The sequence below is a fragment of the Astatotilapia calliptera genome, chromosome 15 (genome assembly GCF_900246225.1).
Source record: "Astatotilapia calliptera chromosome 15, fAstCal1.2, whole genome shotgun sequence".
Lineage (NCBI taxonomy): Eukaryota > Metazoa > Chordata > Actinopteri > Cichliformes > Cichlidae > Astatotilapia > Astatotilapia calliptera.
Genome location: NC_039316.1, coordinates 633,816 through 649,501, shown reverse-complemented (window position 1 = coordinate 649,501; position 15,686 = coordinate 633,816). Strand labels below are relative to the sequence as shown.

Sequence of the window (15,686 nt, the reverse complement as noted above, 5' to 3'; positions counted from 1 at the left end):
ATGGTTAAATGAATCTAATTTTATTTATGCAGCAGCTGTCTGTTAGTGCTGCAAAATCAGAGTCACTAAAAAGTATTTAAAAGGAAATGAAAGTGTTCTGGAAGAACAAGATTTGAGTTGCACAAGCATAAATGTGGGCGAGGAGCAAAGGAAATTGCAGCTGAGAGCATTTTTCAGATTTTCATCTAAATTGTACAGCTTTGAATTGTTACTAGATAGCCTTCATTTTCTGCTTTTTTAGCACTTGGCAAATTGCTGGAGCGAGACAGTCAGTTTGCCGTCTCTGCAAGGAACTACGGCTACTTTTGCAAAAGCAGACTTTGCTTTGATTCAGAGGAAGACGTGGAGAAGCACAGCTCCTGACAGCTCCTGCAGCAAGTTATGTAAAACATAAATGTTTAGGGGTAATAAATCATATTTATTATCCCGGTCCCTGGGGTGCAAAGTCATAGAATAATTAACAGCATGCACTTTAGTGTGAAGGGAGCTTCAGCTGTTATATTTCACTGTGAGAAACAAGATACGACACAGATTTCATTAAATCAGAACCAAACATATGCAAACAGAGTTGATCAGTATTAAAGTTTAATTTTAGGTTGTCAGTTCAGTGCAGCATGGTTTAGCATAGTGAATAGTAGACTGTAATAAAATGTATATATTTTCTATTTATACATAGGGGATGTAGTCTAGTTTAATCATTAATAAATTGAGGAATGTTTGTATGTGCTCTCATCTTTCTCACCGGTCTCAACATCTGTTTATCCTGCTTACTTCAGACTTGGCAGGTGTCGTGCTGGATACATGAATATGAAAAGCACAAAACTGAAGTTTTTCGGATGATTGGTGTTTTCATTTGCTGTCTGTTCCCTGTTGGAATGACTGGCTGGAGTCAAACTAATCCTGTCATGTGATAATGTGATCAGGTGTGTTGTAGCATTTAATGGTTGGAAGCTTCCAGAGGATGTCACAGAAACATCTGCCAGGGAACTAGAAGATCTGACTCACACGAATGCATAAGATTTACTTTATTTATCGCAGATTTGATCAATTATATTATCCACAAAGCAGTCCTCTTCATAAGAGTAAGTGTTATCACTTGGCAGCCACCTTGAAACTCCCACAGGTGCTTGTGTTGTTGTTGCTGTTATCTTCGAAATCTGTTTTTAAAACTTAAAGGTTTTGCTGATGTTGCCTCGCTGGAATTTATACTTCTAACACAATCTCTGCTGCTGTTGCATTCTCCCACAGATTTTAGCTCAGCTTTCTTTAAGTGTCTCGACCTTGTATCAGTTGTCCTGTCTTTAGTAGTTTGATGTAACTACTAAAGAAATGAATCTCTGTATGTGTGCTTGTTGCTACTGATGTCAAAGCACTGACCTTAACATTTACCTTTACTGATGCGGGCAGCGTTAGTGCTGTATAGTATAATATGCCCGACTATACTTTAGTGTAGCGCAGTATAGTGTAGACTTTCTGTGTGGAGTCTGCATGTTACCTGTGCTGTGTGGGTTCTCTCCCACAGTCATGCATGCTAGGTTAATTTGTGGGTGTAAATGGTTGTCAGTCTCTCCGTGTCATCCCTGTGATGGACCAGCGATCAGTCTGAGGTGTACCCCTCATCCAGTAATAGCTGTGATAGGTTCCAGGCGCCTTAGGATGCTACTGGATAAGTGGTTACAAACAAAAAAAAAACAGATGGATGGTAAAGTATTTGTCAATAGAAAACACGGTGTTTCAACCCTGAGTGTGAAGAATTGCAATTCGTATTTTGTCTCAGTGACCTAAGTGCTTATTTATCACTTGTCGATTTCAGATCCATGTCAGCTTCTATGAGTGAAGAACCTCTTGTCAACACTAATCTCCAAATAATTGCCTGTGAAACATCAATAATTTGCTGTGTGTTATGGATTCAAAACTAACAGCGCGTAATGATGCTGTGAGTCGTGCATACACGTAAAGATTCAAGTACATAATATTCAGTTCTGTTTGTTTTATTTCAGGTGTCTCTAGAATGTTTTCGAATATTTAAAAAAAATATTTAAACAAACATTAATATTAATTCGAAGCAGCTCTTAGTTGCTGCGCATGTTAAAAGTTAAGATCGAGGCATTTAGGGAGCGATGCTGCTCTGTCCGTGGTTCTGAAACGGCCTCGACTCGTCCTCATTTTGTTGAATTCCCAATTTTACAGAAATAGCTCCTTTGTTGTCCCTGTGATCCTGAATTATTTATTTCAGACCGTCTTTCCGCTGTGACATTTGCTCACATCGTCCCCGGGTAAGCATGTGCGGGAGCGTGAATCCCTCGTCAGAATTCGGAAATGTCAAGTGATTGATTTCACTATGCAAACACGCTCTATATTGTCAGGATCAAACCTCCAAAGTTACGGATCGGGTGGAACATGACAGGTGACATCGGGGCTCGTTGTGAGTGTTTGCTCTCGACATGCAAACTGAACGGACAGCTGTTTTAAGTTTACGCACATGTAAGTGGCCGATCCGTGATGCGTAAAAGGTGCGCTCCGGGGTGGAGACTTTCTCTGGAGAGGCAGCGGTAGAGAGCGCAACAGCACGACTCTCTGCATCCACAGGTTGCATCTCTCCTCTTCTCTGAACATCTTAGCAACCCGCTGCAGAGTGCAGTCACAGGACATGAAGTCATTTGAGCACGCGCCGGGCTGAGCACTCCGGACCCGGGCTGCAAACAGAAGCTCGCGAGCACGATGCCAAACCCAGGAAGAACTGCAAGACCTGATTCATCAATTTAAAAACGCATCTTTCTGATTTAACCGGTTGTCATGTGAGCGTCTCCTCCGAGGACTGCGCGTTGTGTTCGAGAGCACCATGCTACGGGTCCCTCACTGCAGCGGCACCACGGAGACAACGGCGGCATAATGGCATGCAGGAGCGGCTGCTGCTGCGGCTCCGGTCCGATAAACGAGGATAACGCGCGGTTCCTGCTGCTGGCGCTGTTCATCGTTGTCTATCTCCTGTGCGGGGCCGCCGTCTTCTCTGCGCTGGAACACCCAAAGGAGAGAGAAGCGAAGGAGCGCTGGGCGCAGAGGTTCGAACATTTCAGCCAGAAGTACAACCTGAGTAAGAAAGAGCTGAATAACTTCCTGAGGAACTACGAGGAGGCGAACGTGGCGGGGATCCGCGTGGACGCAATCAGACCTCGATGGGACTTCACGGGCGCTTTTTACTTCGTAGGAACTGTGGTGTCAACCATCGGTGAGATGAAGATGCTGGCCTCTGCAAACTCAGTCAGATACATCACTTTTTCGTTCTTTTACATAATCAGTTTCTGGCTTTTTGTTTCGTGACTCTGTGCTTTTGGTGGATGCAAATAGCAAACTCCCACATCAATGCGTCTCTTCATCACTTTATATTCCTTTCTCCCGGGAATGTAAAGACTGGCCAGGTTCAGTTTGATCAAACTTTTATACAGGCCAAATGAAACGCAGTAGCAATCTTTACTGAAAAGTAGGCAGATCCACTTCAGCATCAGTTTAGAGAGTTGACTCAGTGCTTACAGTGTGGTTCAGTGGGTTCAACAGAACTACACACCCTCTCTCACACACAAACCTTTTAATGCCTACTTCAGAGATTTGTCCTTGACTGTTATTTCTCCATTTCAGGACTGGCTGCCCGTTTGAGAGCATTCAAGTCTTTAGTGTCAGTGAGGCAGACAAAAACACAGCCATCACTCACCGTTCTGCAGCTGATCCTTTTTTTTTTTGTCAAAACTGCTCCTCTGATTTGTGCTTTTTAAGTCTTTTCAGATTTTTTCATGTTGTGGACAGGTCATGTTTGCAGCCATTATAACAACTTGATTGGAGTTAATTTGTTTGTAATGACTGTAACTGGCTTGCCCGTGGCAGTTTAAATGAGTGGACTAGCTGAACATATTTTATATAGAAGTACTCTCCTTATACAGCTTAATTCTTTGGGTTTTCAAGTGAAAGTGCCTCAAAAACAGACCTGAAACCACACTTTCCTCTGCTCGAGTGTCAGCCGTTGTGCACTTTTCCCTCTGACAGTGCACAACAGCTTTATTTAAACAGACATTTAATCCCACCTTAGTTTAGCTTCTAAGGATTAAAAAAACAAAACAGGATTGTCTTTTTGAGGTATGACTTCACAGTTATTCATGATACAAGCGCAGGGGGAAACAGCACCTTTGATCATGTTATAAGTAACAAGAGACGATCTCTGATCTTACAAATGACCTTAAAGTAATTTGATGGTATATTAATCGCTGTGTCCAGCCACTTCAAAACAATCATATGTAAATTGTTATAATATTTAATTCTTCCCCAGTTTCATCAGTCCCTCCTCATCTTTATTTCCAACAATCACCTCTCAGTGTTTGCCAGGGAAAGCCCCGTTAGGAACACATCATCATTTTGCATCTTCTCTGAGAGCACTGTGTGTATCACAGCTTGGATGAATGTGTCTCGATTATCAAAGAACAGCAGCCTGAGTGTATGCGTAGGCACAAGAAGTCTATTTCAAAGGCATCTCGTATGTGTGCTGAGGAAACCAAGTATAATTCATTATGTTTAGAGGTCGACTTCACCGAGTAGACTGGTGAAAAAAATCCCTTCTCTTCAGTATTTGAGTATTTTTATTACAGATATGTAATAATGTCGTCTGTTGACTGGTTAACTGTCAAATTTAAAGCATCACTGCGACGTTTAAGACAGCGGATCTATTATTTGATGGAAAACTAGATGACAGTTTCAAATCTATATTAAACAAACTTATGAGGTGCTTTAGACTGTCAGGGGGAACTGTAAAAAGAAAAAAAGGTAAAAAAGAGCATAAACATTATGAACAATTTATGAGTACAACACATTAAAAACTGGGTAAGAAAAAACAAGTGTATCCAGAAAGGAGGCCGTTACAGCTGAGTAACTGCAGGCTTAATAATGTAGCAAACATCCAATCGCAGTTTAAATTTGAATCCTGAGTCGAATTTACAAATGTAGAAGAAGTGATGTGATGTTGGACTCCACTCTGGCAGGACTCCCACAAATTAGTGGCTTCACTGTAAGACTTTGTCATATTTTATATCCTCTGCAGTAACACTGGTATAATCACTAAAACACATTCATAAAGATCCTATTTTTACATTTCTGTTTTTCTATTTGTAAAAAAAAACTTGCCAACTACGCTAAAGGGTTGTTTCATGCTGCGTACATCCTGTAAAGACACAATCGAGTTATTATTTAATGATTATTATTGATCAAGAAGCAAATAATCACCCAAAAAAGACAAACTTTAGCTGTGCAACCCCAAATAACCCCGACTGTGTCCTGAGAGCGCTGTAATGGCGCTGAAATTTTACCTTTTTTCTTTGAAGCGCCGCATATCTTGTTCACAGGACTCATCAACATCAAATTTACAAAACAAGTGGAAAGAAATACACATCTATAAAATCCAGGCCATTTGGCTTTATTGTTGCATTTGGATGAAATCTCTGTTTCAATTAGCACCTTGAGATCCTTTCTGAATGTGAAGGCAATCAAACCCTCCACAAGACGCCTGCCTCTGGCATGGAGGCAGCTAGTCACGCTGCACCGTGTGTTTTTCCTGAGTGGATACAGTCATGTTTAACTTTGTTTTTAGTAAAAAGGACAATCATATTGTTAAACAATAATTTGTCGCACGAGCGTGTATAACTATGACGTTTCCACTCTAAAATAAAAGCCAGAGTTCGATTTTTCAACAATTGGTCAAGAAGAAGAAGAAGAGCAGCAGAGAGACAGACGGCACTTCATGAACTTTAGTGTTAAATGAGGGATGAAAAGACATCAGTGAGAGTGGTGCAGCTGAAAGACCTCATGTTCTGACTCCCATTTTCTTCATCTGCCAGTTCAGAAGAGACAAAGTCAGTCACAGAAAAACATCTTCAGATCCCGTTGGAATAAAAATCTGCAAAATCTGTTTGACCTTTAAAAATCTGGAGAAAAAAAAGCTACACCTGAGGCGTGGGGTGTCTCCACTGCGTCTTTCATTTGCCAAAATAGTGTGGAAAAAAATACAGTGAAATGTGAGACTGGAACACCTCGGCTCTCAAACTGAGTGTTGCTGCACAGAGAGACAAAGCGAGAGAGGGTTAGCATGTCACCAATGGCAACCCTGTGGAGGAAAGCAGTCGCATGAGCACGTTTTTCACTTAGTAGGAGTAGAGAGTTGTAATTGGCCGTCTTTGTTGATGGCAGATAGGAAGAGAGCTTGATTTAAAAGATAAAGCAGCTGCAGGTTGGTAGCCACTTTTCTCTAGTTTGCTTGTGTGTAAGAAAAAACCCAGAAGTTATGGGCAGGACTCGCATTTTCAAGTGAAGGTGACGTTTTAACGTACGAGAACTCTTTTAGTCTGTCCTTTCATTCAAAGATGATCCGTACAAGCTGAGGATTTAAAGTTCTCTCATTAATCATTTTTCCTCTGACTTTGTCCCTTTTTACATGTAGCACAGTGTAGCGACAGCATGATGCTGCTTTGAGAGTGTAAGGAAGGAAACAAAATAGCCTCATACAGTTTTAAACTAGTTTCATGAAGTAGACGTGTGGTATGCAGCCTTGGTTATACTCTGCTAACACAGCCAGCAGCCTGACAGCAAAGCAGTCCTTCCTGTTTAGTCTCAGTTACACTTTCCGTGTCCGTGATTTCGCTTCGGTCCAAATGTTGTTATCAGATGGAGAGTGTCAGGGTCTGTGTGCATGACCTCACAGGTCTGACCACACAGAGTTTAGATTACAATACCCCAACTACACATGCTCCCCAGTCAGGTGGCAGACTTCAAACTGGGCGCCAGCAGAGTTGGCGAGCTTAGCTCCTAGCATCGTTGCAGACATGGCAAGTAAAATCGAGAGTCCACAGATGGGACAAGCCACAGCTCAGTCATCAACGCCTTTGGTAAAAAGAAAAAAAAGAAGCTTGATGTTTGTGAAAATGTGCATCAAACCAAATTCTTTTAAGGTTTCTGTCTTGATTTTAGTTGCTGATGATGATGAGGATGATTTTCCTCTAAGAGTGACCATAAAGTAATCTTATCACATCAAACCATTATCTTTTCCTAAACGTCTTCAAACAGATTTGGTGTCTAAAAGTAACAATAGTGTAACATCCATCAACCTTCACCTTAAGGCAGTGGGGGAGACTATCCTGGAGGACATTAGGTGAAAAGCTAGATCAGACTCTGTTGGTCTTTATATGACCTCTGGCTTCTGTTAGTCTATTTTAAAAGGCTTTTGTCAGACGGTCTTTCTGCTAAAAAGCACTGAAGGCAGACTTCTACCGCTACAATCTTTGTCAGTGTAGCTACAAAGCTCACATCACAACACTGAGAGTGTTCGGTTGTAGTACTAGAGAGGGTAAAGACCAATAAATGTGAGCTTCCACTGCTATTGTCATCTTATAATGATAGCAGTAACACTGTGTAAATTTACTCTCACTACGTGATCTATTTCTCTGTGTGTGAACGTCAGGGTTTGGGATGACAACCCCGGCCACCATTGGAGGAAAAGTCTTCCTGATGTTTTATGGCCTGCTCGGCTGTGCGGCTACCATCCTGTTCTTCAACCTCTTCCTGGAGCGTGTCATCACCGTCATTGCCTTTGTCCTTAAGTCGTGCTACGAAAGACGTCATAACAAGGCTGTGCTGCCACAAAACGGACGTCAAGTCTCTGAGGGAAACAGAGCAAGTGGAGCCGGGGAGGAACTTGCAGGCTGGAAGCCCTCAGTCTACTGCGTTATGCTCATTTTAGGAGCGGCAGCCGTTTTGGTGTCTTGCTGCGCCTCGCTGATGTACTCCGCAGCGGAGGGTTGGGGCTACCTGGACTCGCTTTACTTCTGCTTTGTAGCCTTCAGCACCATTGGGTTTGGAGATATGGTTAGCAGTCAGCGAGTCGCCTACGAAGGCCACGCTACGGTTGCGTACAGGCTGGGCAACTTCTTCTTCATCCTGACCGGCGTCTGCTGCATCTACTCCCTCTTCAATGTCATCTCCATCGTCATCAAGCAGGTACTCAACTGGCTGCTGAGGAGGCTGGAGGCCCCCTGTCGCTGCTGTTTCCCCAGGAGGGGTCACCACCCGCACCGGCATCCCCGTCGGAATGTGGTGGCCCCGGGCCACCTCCGTGCCCGCAGAGACCCATCCATCGAGACAGACGCCATTAATGAGAGCGAGACCGACACTGGACGCAGGTTGTCTGGGGAAATGATTTCCATGAGGGACTTCTTAGCAGCCAACAAGGTGAGAGTAGACTGACCACTCGTGTGACTCTGCACCTGATGAATGAAATCACACCTGTCTTTACAAGCAAGCAGTTCATTCTTAGAGTAATCTGATGACTGACGCGAGTAGTGGAGGGAAAACTCCTTTGTCCTGCTGCTGTCAGATGTCTCTTTATGAGCCATAACCTCCACGTGATTACCGGTGCATATATGTTCTTATTAAAACTGATCAAAATATTTGTATTCGCTGTACATATGTGTGAAAAAATACGGGGGAGAATTCCTATTTTGATACAAGCTTATGCTTCATATTCAGTGTCTTATGTTTGGCTGCTGAACTGCTGGGCTGCATGCATATGCAGCGTCAAAGTTCTTTGAATATCAACAGCTAAGCAACCACCGGCACTGCTTATTCAGCAGCTCTTGTGGCCCCTCAGGAGTGTCAGTTGTCCATACATTTCCATATCTACTACTCCACCATGTAGACAAGACTAATGAGCAGTGTGAGCTACAATTAAATGTCAAAAGTGTGCGCCCTTCTGCACTGGATCAGAAATCCTTCTTAGATCTTTCTTTACAGGTCCTGGAAGTCCTGACTGAGAAAATTAGAAGGCCGAATGGTTTAATTCTGCTGAACTGACACAACCAAGAATAAGTCTTGTGTTGTGTTAGGATTGTTAGTGAAATATAAGATGAATGAAATTTTGTACAGTTCAGGAAACTGAGTTTAATCGTCTGATTCAGCCTCAGAACAAGCTGATGACATCAGAAACCTGTGTGAATACTTTTTATCAAGCTGTAGGAACTCATGTCTTTGTGTGTTGGTTGATGGTAAAATTTATTGCAAATTATGATATTTCCCTGTTAGAGTGAAGCACGGTTTCTAACCTCTGAAGCACCACATGTTCATTTGCGCTTCTTTTTTACGTAAAACATAATAATTTATGGGTAATTGATGGTAATCGATTTCACTCTGAAAATGTGAGCCTGGAATTTCACTGGAGCACCTGCTAAATCTGAGAGACCGACCACCTTTGAATGTTATGTACTGCTAATACAACAATAACAGAGAGAAAAGGGGCGGGGGGGATATATCACAGAAATCAGCAACTTATAACAAAACTTATAACCTTCTTTACAAGTACAAACACTTTATAGTAATCTCCACTGCACAGTTAAAATAATTTAGCACTACCAAAGGCTTTAACTCTTTATTAAGGTGGAAATGCTGTTTGCACGATAAACCTGCAGCAGAATAATGGGCAGAGTTTGCTTTTCGGCCGGTTCCCTGTAAGCTCTGCTTTCATTATAAGATAAGATAAGATAAGATAGAACTTTATTAATCCCTCGGGTGGGTTCCTCTGGGAAATTCGACTTCCAAAAAGCACAGCAACGACCGAAGTTACAGTTACAGAATTGTTATATATATATATATACACACACACACACACACACACACACACATATATAAATACAGAGACAAATATAATATATATATATATATATATGACAGTCCGTCTACCACTGTGTGCCCGTCTCAGGGGAAAGCAAAGGCTTAATTGTGAAACCAAAACAGGAAGAGGACAGTGCGTTTGTGTTCCCTGGTGTCTATCTGTAGCTTTCCCCAGCTAGCTAAAACGGTGGATGCTGGAGCAGTTGGAGTAGCTGTGAAAAGTCTACGAGATAAAAGAGAAAGAGTCGAGGTAAACAAGGTGAAGTGAGCGAGTGATGGTTTAATAAGGCTGTACCCCAGATGGGTATTCATTCATGGAGAAAGATCTGATGGTTTAGAGGGTTCAAAAGCTCTGGTGGCGTGACTTCCACGAGCTCATTAAGTTACAAAAGCTCTGTACTTATTAACCTGATACAACTGGGCGTTTAAAAACTGTGAGGTCTCTGAGACAGCAGCGAAGGGGGTGTGTGTGTGTGTGTGTGTGTCTAAGGCATGTTAATGTAAGTCTGTCCGTTCCACATCAAAGCGTTGCTTTCACTAACAGCAAAGGAACAAGAAGGGAGGTTGAGGCTTGGAAATTCAGCTAGAAATATGTACATTTGCAACATTTTTCCAAATTTCAAAGGACGACTTTGTATCCAGGTTAGGAGGTAGCTGATGTAACTTGTAGTTGGTAACACAAACGAGCTTTTGCTTTGGGTTGAATATTTCAAGGAACGAACACCGTCCACCATCTGTGAACCATACATGACAGCAGGCCTCACTACACTCGTCTCCACCCACTCCACCCTACCTGTGCTCTCTTGCTTTCCATGGTTGATCTCAGGCATTTAAACACATCTACCTTCACTATCTCTACTCCCTCCATGTTCAACTTTCCACCTGTCTCCCTCTAATCCACAGTCTTGTATTCTGTCTTGCCTCTACTGCCCTTCATTCCTCTTTTCTCCGGAGCATACCTCCACCTCGCCATACTCTCGTCCACCTGCTCCCTACTCTACAGATCAAAGTGTTATCTGCAAACATTATAGTCCACGTCTGCCTGGCCTCATCTGTCAGTCTGTCCATCAATTTTCAATTCAATTCAATTCAATTTATATAGCGCCAAATCACAACAAAAGTCGCCTCAAGGCGCTTCATAGATACAGAGAAAAGCCCAACAATCATATGACCCCCTATGAGCAAGCACTTTGGCAACAGTGGGAAGGAAAAACTCCCTTTTAACAGGAAGAAACCTCCGGCAGAACCAGGCTCAGGGAGGGGCGGGGCCATCTGCTGTGATTGGTTGGGGTGAGAGAAGGAAGACAGGATAAAGACATCACCACTGCAAACAACAAGGTGCTGATGGAATCCACTTGTTACTCCTACCTCACCACTTTCTTGTCCTGCACCACCCTCACATACTTCTCTGCACCTCCTGACTTCCTCATACAATGCCACAGTTCCTCTTTTGGTACCTATCGTATAGTTTCTCTAGTTCCATAGAGGCAGAGTGAAGTTTTTACTGACCTCTATACTTCTCCATCAACACTCTCAAAGCAAACATTGCATCTGCTCTTTCTCAGATTAAAGCAATACTGCAGCTCACTGATTGTCACCTCCCTTCTCAGTGTAGCTTCAACAACTATTTCACACGTCTTCATGGTGTGTCTGATCGGTTTTATCCCTCTGTAGTTACTGCAGCTCTTCCCATCATCCTTGTTCTTGTAAACTGGTACCAGTACACATCTTCTCCATCCTCTCATTCTCCTCATAATAAACCATGATGTGCCAAAACAAACAAAACAGTCTAAAAATTGTGCTTCAATTTGGATCATCTGCAGGAGCGGCCACATTTTTGTAAACATTTGCAGCTTTCTAACCTCCGCGCTAGCTTACGCACTCACAATATATCCTCTTTCTGCTGGCTGAAAAATGTATCCTTTGATTGGCCTCTTGATTTCTGCTATAAAGCCAAAATGGCAAGCAACGGGCGTCAGAGGTGTGTGGTGTTTCAAGTGTTTGTGGTGCACTTATTCACCCAAAACAGTATGGAGGTGAACCGTGTGCCAGGTTTGCCAAAGTCAGCAGATACACTGTATTCACTCACTCATCCAATTCATTGAATTCAGGTGTTCCAATCACTTCCATGGCCACAGGTAAAATAAAGCAGCTGGGAATGGAGAAAGCAAAGTCCTTAAAACCATAAAGTCCTGACCTGACAGTGGATACATTTACACCCGATTATATACAAAACAAGCCTGTTGCATTTTCTGCTCTTTGTTGTGCAGAAAAAAAATCAAAGGTAAAAGTTGCTGAGTGGCAAAAGTTAAATCACTGACACTCGCGTCAATACTTTTCACCTTTGTTTGCTTAAAGCAGCCCACTAAAGAAGAAATACCATCTGGCAGCTTTTTAATGCACCTGTGAAATCAGATGCTGCCGTTCGATCTGTGTTTGTTTGCCAAGACTTTATAGCTTGAATGTACCACTTCACTTTCCCCAGTTTTCTGCAGTTTCCGTTTCCTCTTGTGATGATTTTTTTTAATCTCTTCCTCTAGGTGAACTTGGCCATTATGCAAAAGCAGCTTTCGGAGATGGCAGTCGGGAACCAGCGCCAGTCCAGCTCCAGTTCACGTCAGAACGGCTTCTCGGGAGGGGTGGGTGCACTGGGCATCATGAACAACCGCCTGGCAGAGACTAGTGTGGACAGATAGGGAGAAACAGCGCGAGATCCTTTTAAAGGAAACAAAAGACACACGAGAAAGAGTATGACACTTACACTGAGCGCCGCCTCCCCGAGGAAGAAGAAGCTTTGATGTTGGAGGAGGAAGGCTGACCCCAGCAGCTACTGCTTAGACGGAAACCATCTCAGCCCAGCTTCTTGCCAAGAACTTGGCTAGATGAAAGATGCACGATAGCGTGCTGGATTTCCACATCTGGACCAGGCGTGCTGGAATGTTCCCCTGTGAGGAATCCAGTTTCCATGGTGATAAATAAAAGCCTGCCTAAAGCCTGTATCTAAGCTTTAAAGCCTGATGCACTACGTGCTGCTTCACATAGACCTGCAACTTTCACTCATTCACAGCACTTCACAACACTTACTACGACTCTGCCCGGTCCATGAAAGGTATTATTGTCAGAGAAGTAGCTTTAATAAAGATGGTGTTTCTTCAGTCTCACAGCAGTCATTGCACAAAGCCCTGTGTCATGTTTGGAAAGTTAAAAAAGACGGGAAAACATGACTAACTAAAAAGATTTTAGTTCTACGCTCACAGCATTTGTGGTAAATGTTTCACAGCCATGTTGTTACACTATTCAGTGGCTCGCATCCATTCATTAAAACAACAAATAGCAACAACAAAGACAGAATCTCCCTCATTACAACCCTGAGCAGCCCTGCCCTCTGCAGAATCAGAGAGCCTGCACTGATCCCCATTATGTAGGATTTCTGTTTACTCCGAGTTTGTTTCACATTAGTCAAGCACAAATACAGAAATTATGGCATTTTCATATTTTGTTGTGACACAGGCCTGCTGGTGTTTGGTACTGATACAAATGAGGTAAAAACATGTAGTTCCAGGGCTCATTATTACATTTTGGCTCAGTGCTGCTTGCTGTTTCTTTTTTCTGTTAGTCTGGATCCACACGACAAGTGCAGTAAACAATTAGAAGAATATTCGAGGAGCCAAAGCCAATCCTTGTGTTGCAAATTTAAAACCAAAAGTGATCTGCAGCAACTCCAAAGTGTTTTACCTCCAATGTTTTACCTCCTCGCCAGGTTTCATGAAATTCGGCCTGATAGTTTTTGTCTAACCCGGCTGACAGACGACAGACTCTGTATCCTCAGCAGAGGAAAATAACTGAGGTAAATACTTCTGACTCCGCCTCAGGCACAGAGTGAGCATTGTCAGATCTGTTGTCAGAGGTTTGGGTTCTAAGGAGAATATTATGGATCCAAAATGTAGCCAAGCATACAGCATGGAATTATATCTGGGATATTTTCCCCATTGAGATCTGATGAGCTTTCAAAGTGCTCCTTTAATTTTTTTTAGCAGTTCATATTTTGACCATATTAAGATATTTTCCCCTTCAACATGTATTACAATAATGGTCTGGCTTTCTGCACTGAAATTACAGGGTTGTTATCCTCCGGGCTCCACCTCTGACAGTACCTGCTGTACATGTGACTTAAAGCGTGTAGAAGAGGCTCATCAGAAATGTTGATGACACGAATTCATTTAAATGTCAGTATTTTAAAATAGGCATGGCTTTCCCTGCAGCTCTCCCCACTACTTCACATGGGGTTCAAATCTCAGTCTCTCCAGGGAGACGTCCTGTACACGTTGCATCTACGGAGTTATTTTTTTCTCTTCATGCTTCTTTATACAGCTCATCTGATTTGTTCTGAAAAGACCTGTATTTTTTCACAGACTTTCTGCAGCTTGACGACAGAGCCGAGAAGGGGTGCAGGAGTGCAGTTCACTTTCAGACCACTTGAATTACAATATGCTGAAAGGTTATTATGGATGTTTTTGTCTGCCCCAGCTTTAAGTGCGTCTCATGACCGAAGATGAAGAGCAGAGAGAGAATACTCTTGAGTTTTGTCTTGATGAGATGACAGCCATGCAAACCTGCCAGGGAAGTAAGATCCCTGCATGTAGTATTAGTACAACACAAACTGCCAATTGTAGTTTTTTTTCTGTCTACTTCTCTTTGAAATAAAGAAAATACCCCAAATTTAATATGGTGCATCTACCATTGTACATGTTGGTTTTTGGGTGTCACTGGTTGCTTCAAAGAAAAGCTGTGGTCCTGACAGCAGACCACTGTGCTGAATTTCCCCACTGAATGCCACCTGATTTTAGCTTCACCACAGACTGAGTGAAAGCACAGAGAAGTGGGGGGGGGTGCAAAAAATTTAAAATGGTAAAACTGGGAGCACACACTTTTTTTTTAGAAACACAATCAAAGTTTGCAAAAAATGGCAGGTTGATCCTTTAGAAAGTTGGCTCGTTGTCAAAGTCAGCTGGCTCTGCTACTGCACGTTCATTATGGGCTGACAGAATGCCCGGGTGTTTCATGGACGAAGCCTGGAAAACTTTTCGCTGTAGAACAAACAAGGACATTTCTATATTTTCATCAAGTAAACTAACCTGAAAATACACATTTAGACTGATTCTTTGCTACGGACACACAAACGCAATCACAAACTGCAACACACACAAACTATTCAAACGGAGAAGAATTATGAATATGTCAATATGCCTACATGGATAATAACAGCTTTGAAGAAATGTGTGTTCCTGTTTGTGTGTCTCAGAGTGCACAGATACATTATGAGTGAGACAGCAGAGCCACGGGCAGATGTAGACACACAAAGACTCTTTGTCAAAGCTCTTTTTTTTTAAACAAGTCACGACACCACCCAGAGAGTGACTGATACCACTGTCATATCCACTCTGTTTGATACGCACTCTAATGGAGGAGCCACGTGGGATGTGACAATATAGTTGATTCCACACTGCTGCACGGGTGGCCTCAGTGTGCTCCACCTTTCATGCTTCACTGAGAATAAACCTAATAGGTGGCTATTTTATTATTATGCTTGCAACAGGTGATAAAACGTTGTGTACCAGGGTAAAAAAACCCATCATGTGGGAATAACTGAAAGTGGCTGTAGTTATCAGACTACAGAAAATGCAAATGATACTAAAGAAAGTCAATAAAGCCTCAGCGTTATACAGGTACTGTAAAGGACAGCAGCTGCCACGCGGTGACTTTGCACATGTTTGACTACAGGGATTAGCAAAACAGTACAGCTAATTACCTTAAACTTTTTAATAAACTTTTTAAAGCATATGCATCGTCAGTGTGCACATAACTCTTCATACGTCATGTGCCTGAGTGTGTCAGGGGAGAGTAAACAGCAAATCAGCCAATTAAATAGTGTCTGTGAACACCGAGGCTGTGAGATTCAGCTGGTGCTACCTAAACATATGCAGAGTGAACGC

At 42.6% G+C, this 15,686-nt stretch overlaps 1 protein-coding gene across 1 annotated transcript; it reads left to right on the top strand.

Moving 5' to 3' along the window:
* Positions 1 to 2,471: 2,471 nt before the first annotated feature.
* kcnk13b (potassium channel, subfamily K, member 13b) lies at positions 2,472 to 14,401 on the top strand. Its single transcript, XM_026143646.1, has 3 exons — positions 2,472 to 3,229; positions 7,493 to 8,259; positions 12,234 to 14,401. The coding sequence occupies exons 1-3, from the start codon at positions 2,893 to 2,895 to the stop codon at positions 12,387 to 12,389; spliced, it is 1,260 nt and encodes a 419-aa protein (XP_025999431.1). The 5' UTR covers positions 2,472 to 2,892; the 3' UTR covers positions 12,390 to 14,401.
* Positions 14,402 to 15,686: the final 1,285 nt, after the last annotated feature.

Coding starts and splice junctions, on each gene's coding strand:
- kcnk13b (XM_026143646.1), top strand. CDS start 2,893: ATGGCATGCAGGAGCGGCTGCTGCTGCGGCTCCGGTCCGATAAACGAG. Junction 3,230..7,492: donor AACTGTGGTGTCAACCATCG/GTGAGATGAAGA, acceptor TGTGAACGTCAG/GGTTTGGGATGACAACCCCG. Junction 8,260..12,233: donor ACTTCTTAGCAGCCAACAAG/GTGAGAGTAGAC, acceptor CTCTTCCTCTAG/GTGAACTTGGCCATTATGCA.